This window comes from Nothoprocta perdicaria, unplaced genomic scaffold (genome assembly GCF_003342845.1).
Source record: "Nothoprocta perdicaria isolate Ctin4 unplaced genomic scaffold, notPer1 scaffold_107, whole genome shotgun sequence".
Taxonomy (NCBI): domain Eukaryota; kingdom Metazoa; phylum Chordata; class Aves; order Tinamiformes; family Tinamidae; genus Nothoprocta; species Nothoprocta perdicaria.
The window spans coordinates 1,482,275-1,502,891 of NW_020454172.1; the positions used below are offsets into that span (position 1 = coordinate 1,482,275).

Consider the following 20,617-nt stretch of genomic DNA (forward strand, 5'->3'; position numbering starts at 1 on the left):
GGCCGGGTAGGCCCGGCCAAGGCGAGGCGGGGCAGGGAGGGAGGCGGCGAGGCGCCGTGCCGGGGCGCGCGGCTCACGGGCGGCAGAGGCGGGCGGCCCCGCAGGGCTCCATGGCGGCCGGGGCCGCGCGGCCCCGTGCGGGTGGCGGCGGCGGCGACGTGGGCCCGGGCAGCCGCTCCGCGCCCCGCGCCCGCTGCGGCCTCCTCCCGCAGCCGGATTACCCGGCAGCCCCCGCGCCGCCCCGCCCCGCCGCCGCGCACGTGACACCGCCCCGTACCGGCGGGAGGGGGAGCGGCTCGTGACGTACCGGGCGGCCCCGCCCCCGCGGCCGTTAGCGGCGCCCCTCCCGTTTCCCTCTCGCCCAAACGCGTGGTAAACGAGGCCCGAGATCTTATTCGTTCCCATAAACTCCTTCCCAAACAGCCCCCCCGCGCCTCGCTTCGCGCTGCCCAGGCGGAGCGAGCGGCTGCCGCGCCTGAGGAGACGTTAGTCATCGCCCCCCGCCGCCCGGGGACCGTTTTCCATTACCAAAACGGCCAAAAATCTCCCTCTGCCAACGCAGCCGGGCGCCTGGGGCGAGCTCCCTGCCCCGCAGCGAGGGGGACACTCGCTGCCCTCAGCCGCACGGACGGTCACAGCCCTCGGCACGAGGCAGGGCAGCGAGGCACAGCCCTTGAACGAGGCAGCGCACAGTTTTGTTCCCAGTTTCTGGCCAAAAGCCCTCAGCACCCCCCAGGGACGGGCACGAACAGCAGCGGGGCGAAGGGCACCCCACGGCCGTGGCGCCGGGGTGAAGGGCTCCCCATGGCCGCGACTCACGGTGGCTGCCCCCCGCGGGGCCTTGGCTACGAGGGTGTCCGGGCCCAGAGACCCCAGAGCTGCTGTCCCACGCGGCGGCAGAAGGAATCGTGGGGCAGCCGCTTACGTAACAAACCGCAGAACGGAGCGGAACGGAGCCCAACGGAGCCCAATGGAGCCCAACGGACCGCGGGGCAAGGCCCCTGCCGCCCCCCCRCAGGCCTCCTCACACGCACAGCACTAGCGCCCTCACCAACGCACTTTAAGCGAGCAACACACCATATTAAAGCGAATACTTTCAAATTAAACTATCTAATCTTGTATTTAACGTTATGTTAAAGTTTCCTGACTCTTTTTTGAGACTTTGGGTAAATTCACAGCAGTATCTCGCTTCACTGTCCCGCAACCATGATATCAAATACAGCTTACTTTTGATGTCATGTACTGCTAGTGAAAAAACAAATAAATAAATTTAATAAATAAATTTAGTTTATTTTTAGAAAAGGACTTCAGAACCAACCTGTGAAGGGYGCCATTTCCTCAGATTCTGGGATAAAAATCTCATTTTAGGCATGCAAGGTAATTACCAGATCTTCACCAGTCATCAGGTTGTCAGTGCCCTCTAACCCTTCAATTCTCTCATCCCGCTTCAGTTCGTCTCAGATTTGTGCAAGTTTTCCCCGTTTTTAAAATGGGACCTCTCATCTTAAGCTGTCTCTTTGATTAAATATTTAGATACGCTGATTACAGGAACCAGGAGAGAAAATAAAAACTTCCTTTTTTGATCCAATTAATCAAAATTTCTAATACATTTTAATGGATTATTTGACATTTGAAAACAGACTCAGGTACTTTATATTAGTGGTTAGGGAGCAGAGAACTCATTTGAGAAAGTACTACTTTATCATAGAGGAGCAGAAAATTAAAAATAAATAACTTCCTAACAGATGTATATAATGTTTTTAAAAAGATGTTTTGTTGGTGCCATTTTCAACAGTCAAGCTTATCTTCTGTATTGTACATTGTATTATCATACACATTTGCATATCTCAAAATTAAACTATGAAAATCTGTATCACGTGTCTGGTTAAAAATATATACAAGCACAAATTTATAAACCAAATTAAATCCATAAGGCAAAGGTACATTGAATCATTTCCTTTAAAGCCAATCTATTTGATAGCAAAATCTCTATTTATTAAGGACTCTTCCTAAATATATATATATATATATATATATATATAAAAACCATGAATCTCTAATGACTGTAACATGATTTCATTTAGGGCACCCAAAAACCTCTTCCTGGTTCTGACAGATGTTCAATTTAATAAAGGTCTAGACTAGAAGATCAGGTTGTCTTGGCCTCCTTTCGCTCTCCCATGGTTAGCAATGTTTCTCCTTGAAATGCGATGCCTTTTCCCGGGGCTGTTTTTCTACCAGACTGCATCAATTGCTTCAMTTCAATTAGCAGTGGCAGTTTTACTTGCCGGGGAAGGATTAAACCRAGGCTGTTTAGAGCCACACAAGTCTCATGTAACTGCCTGGTAAATAGAACAATCTCTAGTTAGTGCTCGTTTTGTAAGATAGTGATATTTTGTACTTAGAGCTTTAGAAGACAGTAATTCAAGAAATACCTTTCCCGATGAGAAAACAACCAGCACTGAAGCATCTTGCTGTAAGCAATACCAATGCGATGTACTGGAAGATGAACTGGTAAGGCTCGCCAGGCTAGTGGTTTTTATTTTCTCTGTAAAATACAAATGTGCAGAGACAAATGAAAGGGTAATTCAAATTCAGTGAATTTTTATTTTATTTTTTTTTAAATGCGAGTACAGAGCAGCTTACAGCTGGTCTCAGACTTGACTGGTATTTGACAATACCAAACCCACTGAAAGCAGTGAACTGCCTCTTAAAACCTCAGCTTGTGAGTCAACAGCAGACCAGATATTAAAGTAAGGTTTCCTTAATGTCATCTGTAATTATATTATTTTATCCTAGGCCCTGCTGAGAGAACCTAGCTTATGCAAGTGTTTCCCTTTATAAACCGCACAACTGCACCCCTTTGACTGCAGATACTAAAGGTAACCGGACGCATGAAGAAACCAAACGCCCAAATTTAATGGCTTGCTTTAGTACTTAACAGTTGCTACGGATCTTAAGCTCTACCTGGCAAAGACAGCTTAACGAAGAGAAAAAATATACTTGCGTGTGAACAGAGATTTCAGGAAACCACTTCACATGGAGCCCTCCAACACCAAAAAAAATGACTGTGCACGTGGCAAAGACAGTTCAGAATCAACCCTCTCCCTTCTGAGCAGCCGTTCCCCATCACAGCTCCCCTCTCCRCACTGCTCCTGTGCAGTCCCTGAACAGCAGCCCCAGCAAGCCTGGCCTTGCCCAGGCCAGGCTCTGTGCCGCGCTCCCGGGCCCCAGCGGCAGGAACTTACCCACACAGTGGCTTCAGAGCCGGCACCTCCTGCCCACGCTGCACGAGAAACTGCCCCATCTCCCAGCGGGATTTATTTCCCCACTTAACTGCTACTATGTCACTTCACTTCGAATTTACAAGAAGTACAAGCTTTGCAAATATTGTTTAATAATTTATTAACTTTTTCCCACTGAATGGTACATTTGCTCAAGAGGACTTAACAATTTCCTGGTAATTTTATTTACAGTCTGCAGTGTTCTGTAAGACACAGTAATGATTACAGACTAAAACATACAACGTACATATTTTCAAACATTTAAATATAAGCACAGTTTATTCAAAAGTAATTCTACACGCTACTTTTTTCCCATAAAAATATAAAAATAGTTACTATATTTTACATAAACCAGGATATTTAAGATTTCTTCCATATGTGATGCCCCCTCCCAAAAAAAGGGAACGCCAACACTAAGAAATTCAGGAGACTGCATCACTAATTAAAATACTAATGCCAACTGCTTAAATCCACCACAAGAGTAAATTAGTTTCATTTTGCAACCAGCAATAAGTGTTCCGCAGTTATGTTTGGATTTTTTTTGCACTAACTTGCTCTCTCATGCCAGATTTTCACAGACACGTGCACACTTTACCACATAAAAATAACAGACCGATAATACTGCAGACTATAAGGTCAGTCACCATGTATCCAACATCATGGTTTGATAATCTTGTATTACACAACAGCTTTTTTTTTGCAAAAATATCAAGAGAAATACCTTCCTTCAGGAACTCTAAAGGCGACTCCTTTTCTTACAGGACATCCAGTGAAAATAGCCCCTCTCTCCTCTCTCTGTGAAAATAGTGCCCGTTTTTGCATGTTCCTACTATGTCTCTAGTTTTATCGACCATATTCTGTACAGAAAGCTAACGGAGTTTTGAAAGACACCACTCAAGCCCTTCTCTCACTAGGATACATTTAATTTACAAAAAAGGCACAAAGATGAAACTCCTAAGCAGCATCAGTCACACTTGCTCCACTGTGCATTGCTCCTCCTTCTCACACAGAGGCTGCTGCAAGAGACTTTCCTTGTCTCAGAGTATTACAAATACACAAGCTAAGGATACAGGTGAAGTTGAAAAGACTAAAGCCTTTGCACAGGACAAGTAGTATATTGATCGTTAACAAATGAGCACTATTAAAAGTTTTATATTGTGATTAAGACTTAACCTGGAAGCATCAGGAAAAGCCATCAGAAAAAAAAAAAAAGCAGCTCAGCAGCAAACAATACATTTGTTAACAGTGAGATGGAAGTCCCTTGTGTGCAACATTGAGCATTCAATTTTAACAAACAATGACAGTGCTCTGCAGCCAGCAGCGTAAAACTTTTGCGTCTAAACAGTTTAGAGGATTTTCTAAATGTAAGTGAAGCTGCCAAAACAGAATAATAGTATATGATGCACAGCATGATCTGCAACAAAAAGCTTTTGCTTTCCATCATGTAAACATTGGGGTTACTGGATCTTAGCTCATATAAACAAATCTGATGATAGATTTTTAACTAAAAAAGTAAAATTTTCCATAAAAGGATTAACCACAAAAATACTCTTTCAGTAAGTCTCATATGCCATTTAATACCTTTTYTGTCATATGAACAACTATGCAAAACACTTACAAAGTTTTAGCCGTAGAAATGTTGATCAGTTAAACCATTTGGCAATAACGTGTTCAAAACACCTTTGAAGAATGTTTTCGTTCACCAATATCAGTTCTACACTTTACCCAACTACTTCTTTTTCTTCTTCTTTGGTGGCTCATCATCAGAGCTACTGTCTGTGCTGCTGCTGCTACTGCTGGAGGAACTAGAATCTGATTCGAACTCTGACGAAGAGGAAGTACTACTTGAAGAGGAAGAAGAGGAGGCAGTGGAGGAGCTCTCATCACTGTCGCTGTCTTCATCAGAAGAGGAGGTAGAGGAATCTTCACTGTCAGATGAAGAATCACTAGCTGAACTGGCACTGCTGCTGCTGCTGGAACTTGTCACACTTTTAGATCTGAAAGAAAGCAAACACAGAGATGAGAACATGCCTGCCAGAGACAGTAAAACAGAGTGTTCTTTATACTCTGGTGTAATGCAAAGATCAATTATTTGGACTGAAAATGTTTAGGTCTGACTCAGGCTTAAGGACAACGAGCCTTTCCCACCCCCCACTTCCATTCTGAACAAATGCATTTTTCCCCTATTAAAGCAACAGCAGAATTACACCACACACACGAAGTATATTCTCCCGAATAAACTCAAAAGCCAAACCAAGACTATAGAGAGAAAGAGTTAAATATGAAAGCTGCCAGGATCTTGTTCATAGTAATGGCCGCTGCCTTTGCTAAAAGAACTGAGGAGAAGAATATGAATGTTGGAGATTACTAAAGCCTTAGGGAAAAAAAAAAAAATTAAAGATCAGTCCTCTGGCACATCACTGTATTAAGGAGTCAAATTTTGACTCTGTTAAACCTGGTGGCTGTTCAGTGACTTCACAATTGCTGGAATTGTGCTCAGAGCCTGTTCTTAGATTACTCACGGCAAAAGAACCCAACCTACCTGCTAAGCTTTCAAGGTGGGGAAGAAGGGGTGGCCACCCCTGGGGAAGTCCAGGATGAAGACAGAATTATGAACACTGGAAAGTGGATATGCTATGGATTTCTGCATGCTCTGCAATTTATTTTTTGTGCCAATAAAACCAATAAAACACTAGCTTTACTATTAATAATCAGTCTTTATAAAAGGCTGCTGTTCTTGCTATTTCAGAATCTTTGAATGAACAGCATAGCATGAATTCCAAGAAAATACAGTTACTGTCTCCTAAAAATCTTTGTCCAAGCACAGTGTAAACGTACTGATTCACTCCCACCTTCCTACCAGCTAAAACTACTGGCTATCATTCTCACAGCAAGCAAAAATACTTGACATAATAATTTAGATTTGTCTTTCTATTAGAAAAAAAAAATGATTTGAAGTCCTGAGTAACAACTCAGGAAATGCATAATACAGATGGCATCTGCTATCTATGTGAGCACAGATATAATGGCTGATTACTTAGARAAAAATCCAAAGGCTGGTTAAATACAAGTTTACCGTTGGAAAAAAAATAATGTTAAAATTAGAAAAAACAATAGAAACTCATTTTGAAGGGGCATTTAGGCTTTTGGAAGGAAACTGCTAAGCAGAGCAGCAGGTTCAACAAAGGTGCTTCACTCAGGTGCAGGCCCACTGACAGAGGAACCAGCCAGGGAACGAGAGGCCCCAAATGCTGGTTTTGGAGTTCTGCCTGCTTTCTGCCACACTTCTCCAAGGCTTTGTCCTTTCTAGTTCTACAGGCATCCCCTGCCAAGAAGGTGGTGATGCTTTTRAACACTACTTAAATCAAAGCTGCATCTTTGGGCACAATCACAGCCAGGGGCCTCTGGGAGCAAATGAATTAGGACAAGATTTTACTTTTAAGACAAGTAAGATTAGATGTGAGGCAAGCGTGAAGGGGCTTTCACTTCAGAACCAAAGCCCCATATAGRAACCATAGAGGAAACTAAGATGTGCCCAGAACAAAGCCCTGTGCCACCTAAGGTACAAGGCTTTAACAGCAGTTTTGCCTATTCCTGTTTTTCTGGTTAAGCCTGTAGGTTAGTTGTTACTGTTTATATCAAAACAAACATACAGTATGCAAAAGGTTAGTGCTCACTGCAAGATCTTAGTTTTTGCATTTCTTTAGCCTGGAATTTACATATTCAATGGAAATACTTTACAGAGTTTTAAGTATTTAATTCTTCCTGCATCACAGTAGAAAAGCTGCATATAATCTGGAAAGGAATTATATTGATGATTCTGGGCTTGTATAAAGACAAGATAACAAATCAAACCTCAAAGTAAGATTTTAATGGGGGAAAAAAAAAAAAAAGTCAAACAAGCTCCCTCAATCTTTTCTTTCTCCCCCTCCTTCTCAAATACTCTGAAAAATAATTATGTCAGATAGAGGACTTCAGCACTTGAGAAATCTGAGCAAGGAAGACATTTGAATTACATTGCTTGAAGTTCATTTAATTTACAACCTCACAAGTCCTCAGTAATTCCCCAAATAACTGGCATTATTGAAAAAAGAGTCTTCAATAAAATTTACTCCAACAGTAGAATTAAGATCCTGGCAAGGCAGAATTCCAATAAAGCCACACAACACAATAGCCTAAAATAAAGGCATGTTTTAAAGAAACTACTCTGGCCTATTTAATGATTGACATGCAAAACAAAAGGTCCAGTCTAAGAAAAAAATTGCAAAGAGGTTTTTTACAAAGCAGGATTTGGAGATGCGGACAGCCAACTTGGTCAAAGAGACCAATGAGGCTGTTACCACAGTGACCCCCTGCAGGTAAACTCTTGACGTGGCTACTGCTGCAACCAATGTTCTAGTTGTTCCTGAAAGGATTTTGCTAATAAAGACTAAAGTGGATTCCGGAGCTCACAGCACTACGAATTTACAGCGGGAATTATGTCAAGAGTTCTTGGTTCAAACTGGGATTTCTCCTCTCTTTTGGTAGTAGGAGAATGGAGGATTTAGTTCCTATGTTTAGGAAAAAAAAAAAAAAAAAGAAATCCCACACCACACTATTCTCTATACAAACTTTCTGAGGCAGATGGTTGTGAAGAGAAGGGAACAAACAGAACAAAAGGAAGAGCACGATGGGTAGGTGGAGTGATTGCAGATTAGAAAACAGTGTGCTGTTCTTGCACAATTGTTTAAAGTACCTTACATGAACTCTGAGGCAGAAACAGGAAMATTTTTGCTATTAAAGCAAGACCATAACAGATAGAACGAGCAGTAAGGAAGAAAGCAAAAGACAAGATTTAGAGCTTTTGGAKAGAGACAAGAAACTCACCAAATATCTGTCTTTCAAAAGGCCGAAATAGGCTAAAAGCAGTAAAATGAAATCTGCATTTGCAGCACTCARTTTCCCCACACACCCCTTCAAGTTGCTAACTGCAATCATGAGTGCAAGACATACACTGAAATAGCTACACAATTGGTTATTGTTCCCCACATACCTTTTTTTGTTGGTTTTTCTTTCTGCAGTACTTTCTCCAGTGCTAGTTAAGGGAGGAAAAACAACAGTTTTGATTAATGCAGTAAGAAAATAAATAGCAGCACAACAGACCTCAGTTCTGTATTAGAAAACTGCTATCTYATCAGCAAGAGCTGCACTGCCCCAAAGATCATTTGGCATCTTTATATTTTCAATCTCTTCTCAACTCAGAAGGAAAAGAATCCTTTCAAATACAGGAAAAGGAACTTGCAGTTCCCCCCTAATTTACTCTTCTTTATGCTTCATATTAGAGGGACGACATCAATTTGGGATAAGAAAAGCAGTGGGAAGAAAGATAAAAAAAATTCTGCACACTCACAGTCAGCAGTGACTGAATGGATTGAAGTAAAGGGTCAAGAGACTAAATCAGTCTCTCAAGTACAATAAAGGCAGAATAGTCTGCTTTATTCATGCTGTTCAGTTGTTTTTCCTTCAGATTCTCGGGCACTCATACACTCAGGTGACATTAGCTATTTTCATGTATCTGGTATATAATTGTCTTTAAGAGCACCTCCTACATGTACTTTGTAGGCAGGAGGAAGTTTCATTGAACTTGGAACCAGGATATTATCCCTCCCATCTTACTGATTATTTTTACTATTTGTCTTATTAAGGCCATACACCCTTATTATAGGTAACAAGCTCCTCCACAGGCCAGAGGTTGAGCAAGGTCACTGTGGGTAGATGCAATGAGAATAAAAAACACCCTCCAGAAGGCAGGACCTAACTTTGTGCCATGCTAGCCTAGCTAGCATGGCACAGGTCTTTGCTACCCTCTAGCGTTTAACATCTGCATAAACAAAGTCGTTCACTCCTTCAAGGAGCTACACAACTGGAAAAAGTCAATCCCTGCAGGTCAGCAGACCCGTTTCACTGTGCTTGGTTACATACTCTCTTCAGTGCCACACTCTGCTCTCAGAACCACAGATAAAACCCAAGCTTTCCAGCTCTACTTCAGTGTAATGATTTTACGAAGGAATAAACATTCTCTCATCTTTCATCCCTGCTCCTACTCTAGGATGGGGAAGCAACAAGCTTTTCTGAATGTATTAAGCTAAATCTCTGTAACAAGAACTATGGGATCACTACTGGGCAGAAGGATTCTGGATCAACTGTTGAAATAAGTTAACACTAAAAAATCGCGCAAGTGSTTGTTAGAAAAATAACAGAGCCTTATTACATTGTGTTTACATTCTGCTTGATGATATTAAACCCTTAAAGATGATGCAAACATTCAGAAGCCAACCAGGAGCAGCACTAGCATGAGACCCGACTTCTGCACAGGTAAGAARTAACATTTCAACACAAGCTATAAAAATATAAAAACATGATCTAATAAGTTGTTCTTTCCACAAGGAATAAGTGATATGAAAGATATTGAAAATGATATTAATATCTAGGGAACTGGATGCCTCAAGACACAGTTAATGGGCTTATGGCTGTGCAATGAGTATGAATCTAGCCCAATCTAGGAGATATTTAGTCATCCCTTTATAARACGAGCAGGAAACAGTACTCCATCACATTATGCTTCCAACTATTTTAGTGTTAGCCTAGTGCACTTTGTGCATTTCAAAACGCACTATAAGTCTGCCTATTTTAAACAAGCAGGTGCTAACTAACAGCCCCTTGACTTTGTAAGACCTGAGTGCCTGCTGCAGAGAACAGTTTTAGTGTTAATATGTATCACACAAACTGAAAGAACACAAAGGATCTAGGACACTATCTTTCACCCCCCCCCCCCCATACAAAAAGAAGTATTTATTTACAAACGGGACATTTTTACCCTGCCAATCTTACCTTTGTTGCAGCAATAGTTGCTTTTCTTTCTCTTTAAGAGCTTTCGCTAATTGAGCTGTCCTCGAAGGTCTGTGCAGGTATTTCCTCTTCCCTGTACATTCATACGTCCAGTGGCCAAACTCTAAACATTTTTGACAYCTTACATGCTGCTTGTTTGCCTCCCTACAAAAATGTAGAATTGCTTAAGTGACTGATTCCAAGTCTGTTCTACCTATTGAAAAAATATGAATTATTTTTTAGCATATGGATTCTTCAGAGCATATACAGTTACGATCATAATTAAACCAGACCGACATCCATGGGTGCTTTAGTTACTACATATCCTGAATCGGGACAAGAACAGTAACATCAGACACTGGAGAGGTACAAGTTTGAAGGTACATACTGAGTTTTGCCAGGCACTGGCTYTCCCAGTTAATAAAACAGTCCCATATCGAAGCAAACAGAGTCGCTTCCTCTATTCCAGAGTTCCAGCCTAAGTTATCTTCTGCTGAAATAGCAAATACTGAACCAGTGACATCAGCTGTCACTGATCCACTACACCTAAATTTCACTACAGTTTTCTAAAAGCTTCTGGGCAGCCTAACTTGCAACCTTCTCCCACGCTTAAGATTCTGAAAACTCCCATCCCTTCCCAATATTTAAGCAACCCAAACATTCTGAAGGATGTTAACAGGACCATTCTCTCAGCGAAAAGTGATCAGCCCTATCATCCAAATCCCATTTTGATAAACCCAACTGGCAGAGCTTTCAGCTTTACAGAATGCAACTGTACAAGCCAAGGCTCTAATGCTGCTCACCTCACCAAGAATCTAAAAGCAACATAATTACCAGGAAGAACAGAACCAAATAGCTCAATAGCTACACATTTAGATACAGATAAAAAACAAATACTGACAAGTTTTAATACTACTGAAAAGCTCAAGACTAAAGCAAATGTATAGCACAAATCAATYATCACCACCTAGAAGCAAATGTTGGTAGACATACAACTTGCATGTTCCCATCAGGCACATGGGGACATAACAAGAAATTGAGATTTAATTCCACGAACAAAATAAAATAGCAATGTGAAAGATCAAATATACTGCAAGTAATTTGAAATCCTGAGTATATTTTCTACCAGAAAGGTAGGAAAGGGATTACATTAGCTAATGAGAAAGTAAAAAGAAATCAAAAACCATCCACATTGTTTTGGGTCTGTTCGCGACATTTAGAAGCAATTTCAGAATATTTCAGAATATTTAAGGTTGGAAGGAAGCAATGAGTACCGCAACAACAAAAGTCCCCCAAACAGAGCACCCCATTAAAAAAAAAAAAAAAAAAAAAAAAAAAAAAAAAAAAAAAAGCAGAACAAAACACCTAAAACAGGACAACAACAAAACACAGGCGTTTGCTGTACTTAATGCCAATAACCAAAACCACTGGCTTTTCCTCCTTCCAGTGTCTGGCAATCAGATCCCCGATGTTTGGAGAGCTACTCGAAGCCAACAAGCAACACTGAGCAAGGAAGGGCTCTTGCCTCTTCCCTCGGAACGCCACCGTGCGAGCCTGGAAGTCATTCGTACCGCAGCGCTGGCCCCGAYCTGCAGCCCGAGCCCCGCCGCGACCCGGGCGGACACGGGAGCTTTAGTCCACGGGGAGATCCCCTCCCTTGCCAACAACCGCAGCTCCATTCGGGGGTCACTTCACGGCTGGGGTTTTACTAAACCGCCAAGCGTTGCAACTACTTAAGAAACACGGAGAAAACCACCTGCAGTACAGCACACGGGCGTTATTTTTTCCGTTCCGCTTCSTTTTTAAGCGACAAGAGCACACAAACGTTTTCCCTCTCCCAAGCCCCCCTAGCCCCTCCAGCTCCCCCAGGACGGGCCCGCAAACCCGTGAGCGACTTCTAGGGGAAACACGGGGCCCTTCGGCCTCGGGGCCCAACCGACCCCCAGCGCCGCCGGCTCCAACCGGCCCCGCCGCCACTGCCGCGGGCACCGGCGAGGGGGGGCCGCGCTGCACGAACWGCCCCAAGAGAGCCTGGGGGCGGGAAGGAGCCCCCAAAAAGAGCCCGGGGGTGGAGGGGGGGCCGGGGGGGGCGCGCGGGGCCCGGCCGCCCGCCGCACTCACGCCTGTCTCCGCGCGATGAGGCGGTGCATGGGAGTCGCCATCTTAGCGGCGCGGGCGGGAGGCGAGGCGGCCGCCGCGCTGCATGCCGGGACATGGCCCCCGCCTCCCGCCTCCCTATTGGGGGAGGGCGGCGCCGCCGCCACCGAGAGCGGGGCCTCCCGCGGGCGGGGCGGCCGCTCCTCCCGTCTCGTCTGCTCCCGTCTCGTCTGCTCCCGCGTTGCCATGGCGCCTGCGGGCCGACGGGCCCGGCCGCCATCTTCAGCGCCCCCCGCGAGCCCCCGTGCCGGGCTGCGCCTCTCCCGGCGCTGGCAGTGTCTGCAAGGGCGAAACGCGGTGACAGAGACCGCGCGGCGCCACTGCCGCTGGGAGGGAGTGCCAGCGGATGCGCGGGGACACCGTCCCCTCACATGGCACCAATGCCCGGGACACCGTCCCCTCACGTAGCCCCAGTGGCCAGGACACCGTCCCCTCACGTGGCACCAATGCCTGGGGCACTGTCCCCTCACATGGCACCAATGGCCAGGACACCATCCCCTCACGTGGCACCAATGCCTGGGGCACTGTCCCCTCACATCACACCAATGGCCAGGCAGGGACACCGTGCCCTTACATGGCACCAGTGCCTGGGACACTGTCCTCTCACGTAGCCCCAATGGCCGGGACACCGTCCCCTCACATGGCACCAACAGCCAGGCTGGGACACCATCCTGTCACCTGTCTAGCATTAACTGTCACATTCATTTTTAGCAGCTCAGCTTTGCTGAGAAAACAAATATCATCTCAGAGAAAAAAAAGYAAAAAAGTTTGAATCCTGCTGCACCCCTGGGTGCATAACTGCGGCCCGGCAGTTCCTCGGCCGTGAGTCACCCGTCCCCAGCGTGTCCATAAGTCTAAGTCACGTTGACCCTGCGTGAGTCAGGCTCTGGCTGCTCGTGGCCATGAAGCGCAGGCCGGACCCATGTGATTCTACGATTCTATGACCCCCGGGAGCCGCACGGCAGATTCTGTCCTACCCACGCAGCTGCGCCCGCGGGAGCTGCCTCCTGCCTCCCGCGCCGCCTCCCTGCAGCCTCCGGCCACGCACAGAGGAGGGACGAGCAGCGCTGAGCTCAGCGCAGGGCTGGCCCGCAGCCCCGGGCAGAGCAGCCTGGCTGCTCAGCCTCTTCTTGCCTCCGTGAAAAAAATAAAATTACAAACTGCTAACAACATCTGTGTTACAATCAGTGGCATTCGGATTGTCCCTAGCACCTGCATAYATACATACATACAGCACGCCTACATTTCCCTAAATTTGCCAGTATAACAAGGTTCCTGATTACTTAAGCCACAGATTTTCCATAGGGTATATGGTCTTTTCCTTATACAGAGACTTCAAAGATGTAACTTTTATTAGAACAAGCCACTTAAAGTAGTTGCACTTAAGGGAATGTGAAAGTTGACTTCCAAGTCTGCAGGTTAGTGCAGTTTGAAAACTTCCTTGAACTGCTGCTGCTCCACGGACTGGCGGTGCCCATAAATCCTGCCCTGCACATCAGGCTGCTATTTAGGGTGCGGTGTCATTAGCCCGTTTCTAAATACACTGGGCAAGGAAACTGCTCTCCAAAATGCACGCCTCTCTGCCCAAGACAGCGCAGGAGAAAAAGCAGGGAAGGCGCTGAAGCTTCCACACCACAAGCTCTGAGCTGCTGTGTGTCCCTTCATCGGAGACGCTGTTTACACCGTGGTCTCACACCCAGCACGGTTCTGTGCAAACATTTTGCTTATGCAGGAAAGGTGTCACCCAACTGCTCAGGTAGTTGCAAGCAACAGACATCGCTYTCGATAGGGTGGAAAAAAATCCCARTGATAAGGAATACAATGAACAGACCTGAATGAAAGCCAGTCTAGAATATATTGCCTCTGCTCCGAGGCACGTTCCTTAACTTGGAGTTTATACAAGATAGTATGTTAAGGTGACAGGTCTCTGTTGAGCAGTTTCCTTTGCTTGTTTGCAGGGGAAACAAGTGCATGTGGAGCTTGATATTTTAGTACAGAACCAGTTCTCTGAATTTGGCTCGTGTTTCTAAATAGTCACCGTCTAGACTTACTAAGATACYGGACTTTTTTTGTTTTGTTCTATTTTCTGTCATTTTGACTGACAGTAATGTCTTTCACATTTCCAGTTAGAATATGTGGGTGTAAATCAGGGCAGAACCAAGTTCCAGCAACCCAAGAAGTGGGGAACATGCTGGGTTTTCACAGAAATGTAGACTAATTACCTGCTGAACCATTTGGGGCCTTTTTAAAGGAATGGAGCCATTTTAGTCTCGTGAGTTGGGGAAAAAAAGCATTACAGACACACACACGTATGTTTTTCAGCCTGCCAGTGACTAAAACCAATGACATTTAGAATTTTTGTGGAAAATTGTAGCACTTCCTAAGTGAGGAAATAAAAGGAAAAACACGGATGTTACCTATGAAATAAAACGAAGGGAAAAAAATGTACTGATGTAATTAAAATGTTTTAGTTTTTTAATAAAAACCTCCACTGATGATTTTCTTTTGCCAGGGAATCCAGAGGTTTGAACTTCCAAATTCTAACTCCATTCTTCCCAATAAACAAYGATGCACAAGTACTATAAATCTAGATTGAAATCCCGGAGCAGGGAAGGGGAAGGATGCCGGCCTGGGGGCTTCCTTACATCAGAAAGCCGATAGAAAGAGCTTCAGCAGGAGGTCTGGCTTGGGGCTGGGCTGCTGTGTTTCAGATGGTCCTGAATCTGCTTGGGGTTACGAAATCAAACAGGAAACCTGAACGAGGGTTTTCTCAAAGCTCTTCTGTTATTTTTATTGTTGTTTTTATTTTATTTATTTATTTATTTATTTATTTCCAAGTGGAGAGCAAGGCTGGGCTAGTGGAAGACATCTGTATTTACAGTTTTCCTTTTAAAAAAAAAAAAAAACAAAACAAAAAAACCCTTTGGATCCCAAGAGTAAAAAGTAACACCTAGAAAACTTCTCTAAGCAGAGAAACCAGATATTCCCGATTGGAAAACATATTTAGCTCTTGCCACTTTGAATATTGTTTCCTACAGTTTTAAGGCTTCAAATCCATTCCGCGTTGTCCATGATCCTGCGACTACCCCCCTTCCCGGCGGACTGTAGCGGGTGCAGTGTTGCCATGGCGGTGTGTTGTTGTCATTCCGACTGTGTCCTGCGAAGCGCCGCGCTCCAGCCTCTAAACCCGGCGGTATTTTTAGAGCACATTTCAGTGAACACTAAATATCTTTGCGTGTCAACAGATAGCGAACGTCTCCCGYTGGAGCGTAAAGCATGTCGACGTAGCAAGGACGTAATTTGTGCAGTTTGTGGAAGCTGACATCATTGAATGGATCACCGGAATTTACTGAATGGATTGAAAACAAACTCAGAGGCATTCCTTTCCCAGGAATAAGGCCAGCAAGTGCTAGCGTACCGAGGAACCGCGGTGAGGATGGAGGGGATCAGAGCCGGTAGCCGGACGCAGAACTTTCCAGCCTTCGTTCCTTATTACAGCCCCAAAGGGGCAGCCGTCAGCCGCGTGGAGCCGGGCCGCGTGTGCATCCCACCTCGTGAAACATTGGGAACGTTGCCTGGTGGTCTGCACCGAGGAAACRCGGGATGAACTTCCCTCTCTTATTTCTTCCTTTCAGTCTGCTCTGTAGTAACTGGCAGTGGCTCTGTCTCCTCCGTGCTTCATTCTAGCACTACAGGGGCAATCCCCACCTGCAGGACTGCGCGTCTGGTCCCCCMATCATCACCRTGTCCTCTGTGGCCTCTTCCATGGTCCTGATGCGCGTGACGGGAACTGAACACAGCATTACTGCATGTTGCTGGGCCTGAGCCCTSCTCCCAGCTGGAAATGCCTAACGCATCTGAAGGCTCCTCTTTTTCTCATGTTTGGATCACACTTTGAGACGGCTGCCATCCTCCGAGCAGCCAGGACATTCCCCCTTCCCAGTATTTCCAACTGATGAGCTCCCGGTTTATCATGTTTTTGCTCTTAGCCCATGTGTGCACAACCTTATTTGCMCCACTGAATTTCATTCCACTGTTACTACTCCTCTTATCAAGAATGTGCAGTTTTGCATTGATAAGCCTCCTAATTTTATGTGAAACTCATAAAAGTTCATCACAATTTTAGTATTTCTCTCCTAAGGCCTTGCATTCCAGGAAGGGACGTACACTGGCCTTGATCACACTTTCTCCTTTATTATAGTCTCCGTTTGTATTTTAGATCATACGATGCCCTCCTCGGTGTTAAAAGTCCTTCCTGGTGGGGCTCCCACGCCGTCCTGCTGCTCAGTTCCCTGCCGGGGTGGCAGGAGGAGCAGCAACTGCGGCCCGGCTGATAAAGCTCCCGGACCTCGGGGCCAGGCCTCAGGGCCAAAGCCGCGGTCCTGCCCCGAGAAACGTTCCGATTCTGCTCCTGCCGGCCAGGGCGTGCAAACCGGGCCGGCTGCACGCCGACAACTACAGCAAGGAGCCAATAAATGGTCCGGGAAATGTGTGTTTCGGACCCAGATATCTCAGTTAACATGTCCTTCACTCTCCAACGTAGCCCTTCTCCTATCAGCTTTTCCCTCCTTTTTCTGTTTGCTTTTGTTTGCAGTGTTTCTTTGGGTTGCAAATGGGAAATGTGTGGTCGGTGGTTTTGGATTTTGTTTGGCGAGCAGCAGTTCTACAGCTCTGCAGCGTCAGGAGGTGTGACACTTTAATTCACACACACATGAAATCGAGTCACCTTTGAAGCTTGATAGAAAACTCAGGAAACCGGAGTAAGACGGAAATTTTTCCTTTCAAGTTTATTTCATGGCAAATTCCTGAGATACTTTCGCTGTGAAGGCGGCTCCAGAGCCACCTTTCACGGTCTCGGCAGCTGGGCTTTTCTGAGAACCGTTTCATGTGGCAGGATTCGTATGAGAGCTCCGAGCAACACGATCCTCCGGATACGCTTCGTTCAGGAGATTACAAAGCCATTTGTATCTGAATATCCCAGAATAGCACGATGAATATACATACATGCATTACATGACATGCAATGACTATTTATAACCGCCCCAAAAATAGGCTGTGACAGATAACAGCTACGACTTCTTTTAAGCACACCCTCGCCTTCCTGTTTGACCCGCATTAATGAAGTGCAAGGCTTGCCACCGTAAACAAAGCCCGGGGCACCAGCCTTCCACTGAGACATACCATAGCAGCACATGTGCTCTATATGTGCGTGTTTAAAGGATACATCTAGTTAACATACAGATGGCAGGATGTTAATTCAGAGATTCACCTGAGGAATTCGCAGCAGGAAAACCTTTCCGAGCAGTCTTGAAGCTGCGGGTTGAGATGGGGACAGACTAAGGCACAGGATGAAGGTGCCAAGAGGGTGGCCTGAGAAGAGACTCGCTCCACGCAGTGCACAGGTTCACCTGGATGCACTGATCCCTTAGAAATCTTATATACGTCTGATTTGGGGGGAATATATATATATMTCCATATATATTTTATATATTCTTATATATATATATTTGAGGAATCTATATATATTCCGAAAACAGCAGAGAATTCCTGGTTACATTATCACTATGGTTTTAACTCCGTGTCTCATACATTCTTACATATAGTAGTAGCTGATTGAATAAACAACTGAGTTCAGAATGAGCACATGATGCRGTTAGGAAAGCTTAGTGTTTTTGCTGTTTGGTTTACCTTCTCTCCTAAAGTTTAAGAATTTCTGAGATTTAATTCTCCAAATAGTTGCCAGCTGTTTTAAGGGACAAACTCCTCATATTTACCATCCATTTGCTTTGATATATGAATATATATATGAAAATATATATATATGAAAATATATATATGTGAATATATATATATGTATATACATATACATGAAAAGCACTCAGAAGAGAGAAGGGAGCACCTTGGAATCCATTCCACTTTGACTACTGTGCCTGCCTGTTCTGGACTACTGCTCCTAAGAGCGCCCGCGGTACGTGGCGCACGGCGGCGAGGGCACCGAGCGGAGGCAGCTCCGTCCTCCGGCCCGAGGACGCCTGAGGTGAAGCCCTTCGTCACGAGCCCGCGTTAGCAGCGTGACGCAGTAGCCAGCCCACCCGCAGCTGCCTGAGCGGCGTCACTGCTCCCCGCGCTGCGACGAGGAACCGCAGACAGCCCGAGCCCAGGCTGCTCGGCAGCCTTTGCGGCAAGAGCCCTTCCTGCCCTCAGGATTGAATCTCCCTGCCCTGTGCGTTCTGCATCATTAGAACTGGGGGCAGCGATGTAAATATAGGCTTGGGAGCTCGCAACCACACGCTACATTTCCATCCTTGAAGCAYGGTTTATCTCAGAATGACCAAGTGTCCACAAACACTGAACTTCACAATATWAATGAGTGTAAAGTAAGTGTCAGAATGATGCTGGTTAGGATGAATAAACCAATACAGCGTGCTTTCTTCCTATTCCCTAAATTTAACTCTCCTTTACTTCTTTCTCCCCTAAGGAAATGGTCTCAAGTTGCACCAGGGGAGGTTCGGGTTAGATAYGAGGAAAAATAWMTACAGGGAAAGAGCAGTGAAGCCTTGGAAGAGGCTGCCCAGSGACATGGTGGAGCCACCGTCCCCGGCAGCGCTCAGGAAACGTGCGGATGAGGCACCTGGGGACACGGGTTAGCAGGATGGTGTTTGAGGGGCTCATGGTTGGGCTCCATCATCTCAAAGGTCTTTTCCAACCGTAACGATTCTATGATTCCATGATCTCTTTTGCTGCCCCACCAGGCAGGAGGCACCGGACAAGAGACCTCAGGCTACACAACACAACTTCTCTGCCTCTCCCTCCCTTCCGTCCTTCTCACGCATCGCTCGTTGTGTCTTTCCCCCTGATCTTCGCTTATCCTGGGCTGCTCCTGCTGCAGCTGCGCCCGCTGGAGCCCTCCCGCCCAGCAGGATCAACGCCGGGACAATGGATTATCCCAGAGCTTCCCAACTCCTCATCCCTGCAAAGAGCTTCTCTCTGGGGTGCCCCAAAGCGCCCCGTGGTCAAGCGCCTCCCCGAGACACCCCAAAGCAAAGCGTATAGATAGAGGCCTAAAGGAAGACAGCTATGCTAACAGTGATGCTGTGGGTRTTGATTAGAGACCGACCGTACCGTAAATCCTATCGGATACAAACCAGCTCCGTGCTATTCTGTGTTGGTAGTGTAAGTAGGAACAAACTGCATTTTAACCACGTTTTGTGACCACATCCTCCAGCCAAGAACGGCATTTTTGTCATGCTATGGTAGCTCCCGAGATACCGTCAGATACCGCCTGGATCATCCAGCACCACTCATTGCTGGAGCCCTCTGGATTAAATCTGGAAATTCCCACATGGACAAGCGCTTAATGAGCACCCCATACATTTGAGYATATGTTTTATATATATGTGCATCTGTGCATTTGTTTTAAATGTAGAGCTTTATACTGGGGATCTTCCGTCTTGCTCTGCAGAGGACATTGAGGAACAGGCGGAAAATAACGGCAATTATCGGCTTGTTGATATAAAAGGTCCCCGTGACTCACGGCTGCTGCCAGAACAACTCGTCAGAAGTCTCTGAAAYATTAAGAGTTCAACTTATGTTTTAGTATGTGAGTTTGTTAAAATAGGAARAAAGACTTCATTATAATTTTTGCATACTTAGGGTGGAACCACTAATATGTCACAAAATAATTATAAAAATAATAACCTAATAATACAAAAAMACTACTCTATCAAAAACTACTGTTTTGGTCTTCAGTTCTTCCTGTCCTGCAAAATCTTTGATATATTTCAAGAAACAGTGTTTTGGGGGTTGTTTTGGGTCTCATGTTTTTGTTTTTTCCTTCCAGTTCCATCTCTTATGCTCAAGCGATCACTTCCCAATTTCACGTTTAACTCAGAAAAACGAAGTTTAAAYGAAAATATTTGCACTGAAAGCCTTGAGCACCTTCCTAAAACATAAAACTTGAGAACGCAAGGAAGCGACGTAAAGGCCTCTGGAGCGTTGCCAACGCTGGATTTTATCACGGTTTTCTTCCAGTCTTACTAGATTAGGTCAGAAGAAAGAAAAAAAAAGGAGAAAGAAAAGAAAACCGGACTTTATTGAGGAAGAAGGGAGCGCGTTTGTGAGGCTCGTTCCTGGCAGGGGAGGCGGGACACGGGGCACTCTAGAGGGCAGAACCGAAGGCGAAGCGGAGCGGCAAGGCCGGCCCAGCGCCGGTCCCGGTGCCGGCGCCGCTCGCTCCGGTTCCATCCGGTTCGATCCGGGCCAGGGCGGCAGCGCCCGGCGAGGCGCCGGCCGGCGCGGGCGGGGCGGGG

General features: G+C 45.7%; 1 protein-coding gene across 1 annotated transcript; it reads right to left on the reverse strand.

Annotated features, from left to right (window-relative positions):
- Nucleotides 1-3,449: 3,449 nt before the first annotated feature.
- ZCCHC10 (zinc finger CCHC-type containing 10) lies at nucleotides 3,450-12,339 on the reverse strand. The gene is made up of 4 exons (XM_026046132.1): nucleotides 12,273-12,339; nucleotides 10,155-10,316; nucleotides 8,317-8,358; nucleotides 3,450-5,281 (listed from the first exon to the last, which is right to left on the reverse strand). Exons 1-4 carry the CDS (start codon nucleotides 12,311-12,313, stop codon nucleotides 5,014-5,016), a joined length of 513 nt encoding a protein of 170 aa, XP_025901917.1. The 5' UTR covers nucleotides 12,314-12,339; the 3' UTR covers nucleotides 3,450-5,013.
- Between the last annotated feature and the right edge of the window lie 8,278 nt (nucleotides 12,340-20,617).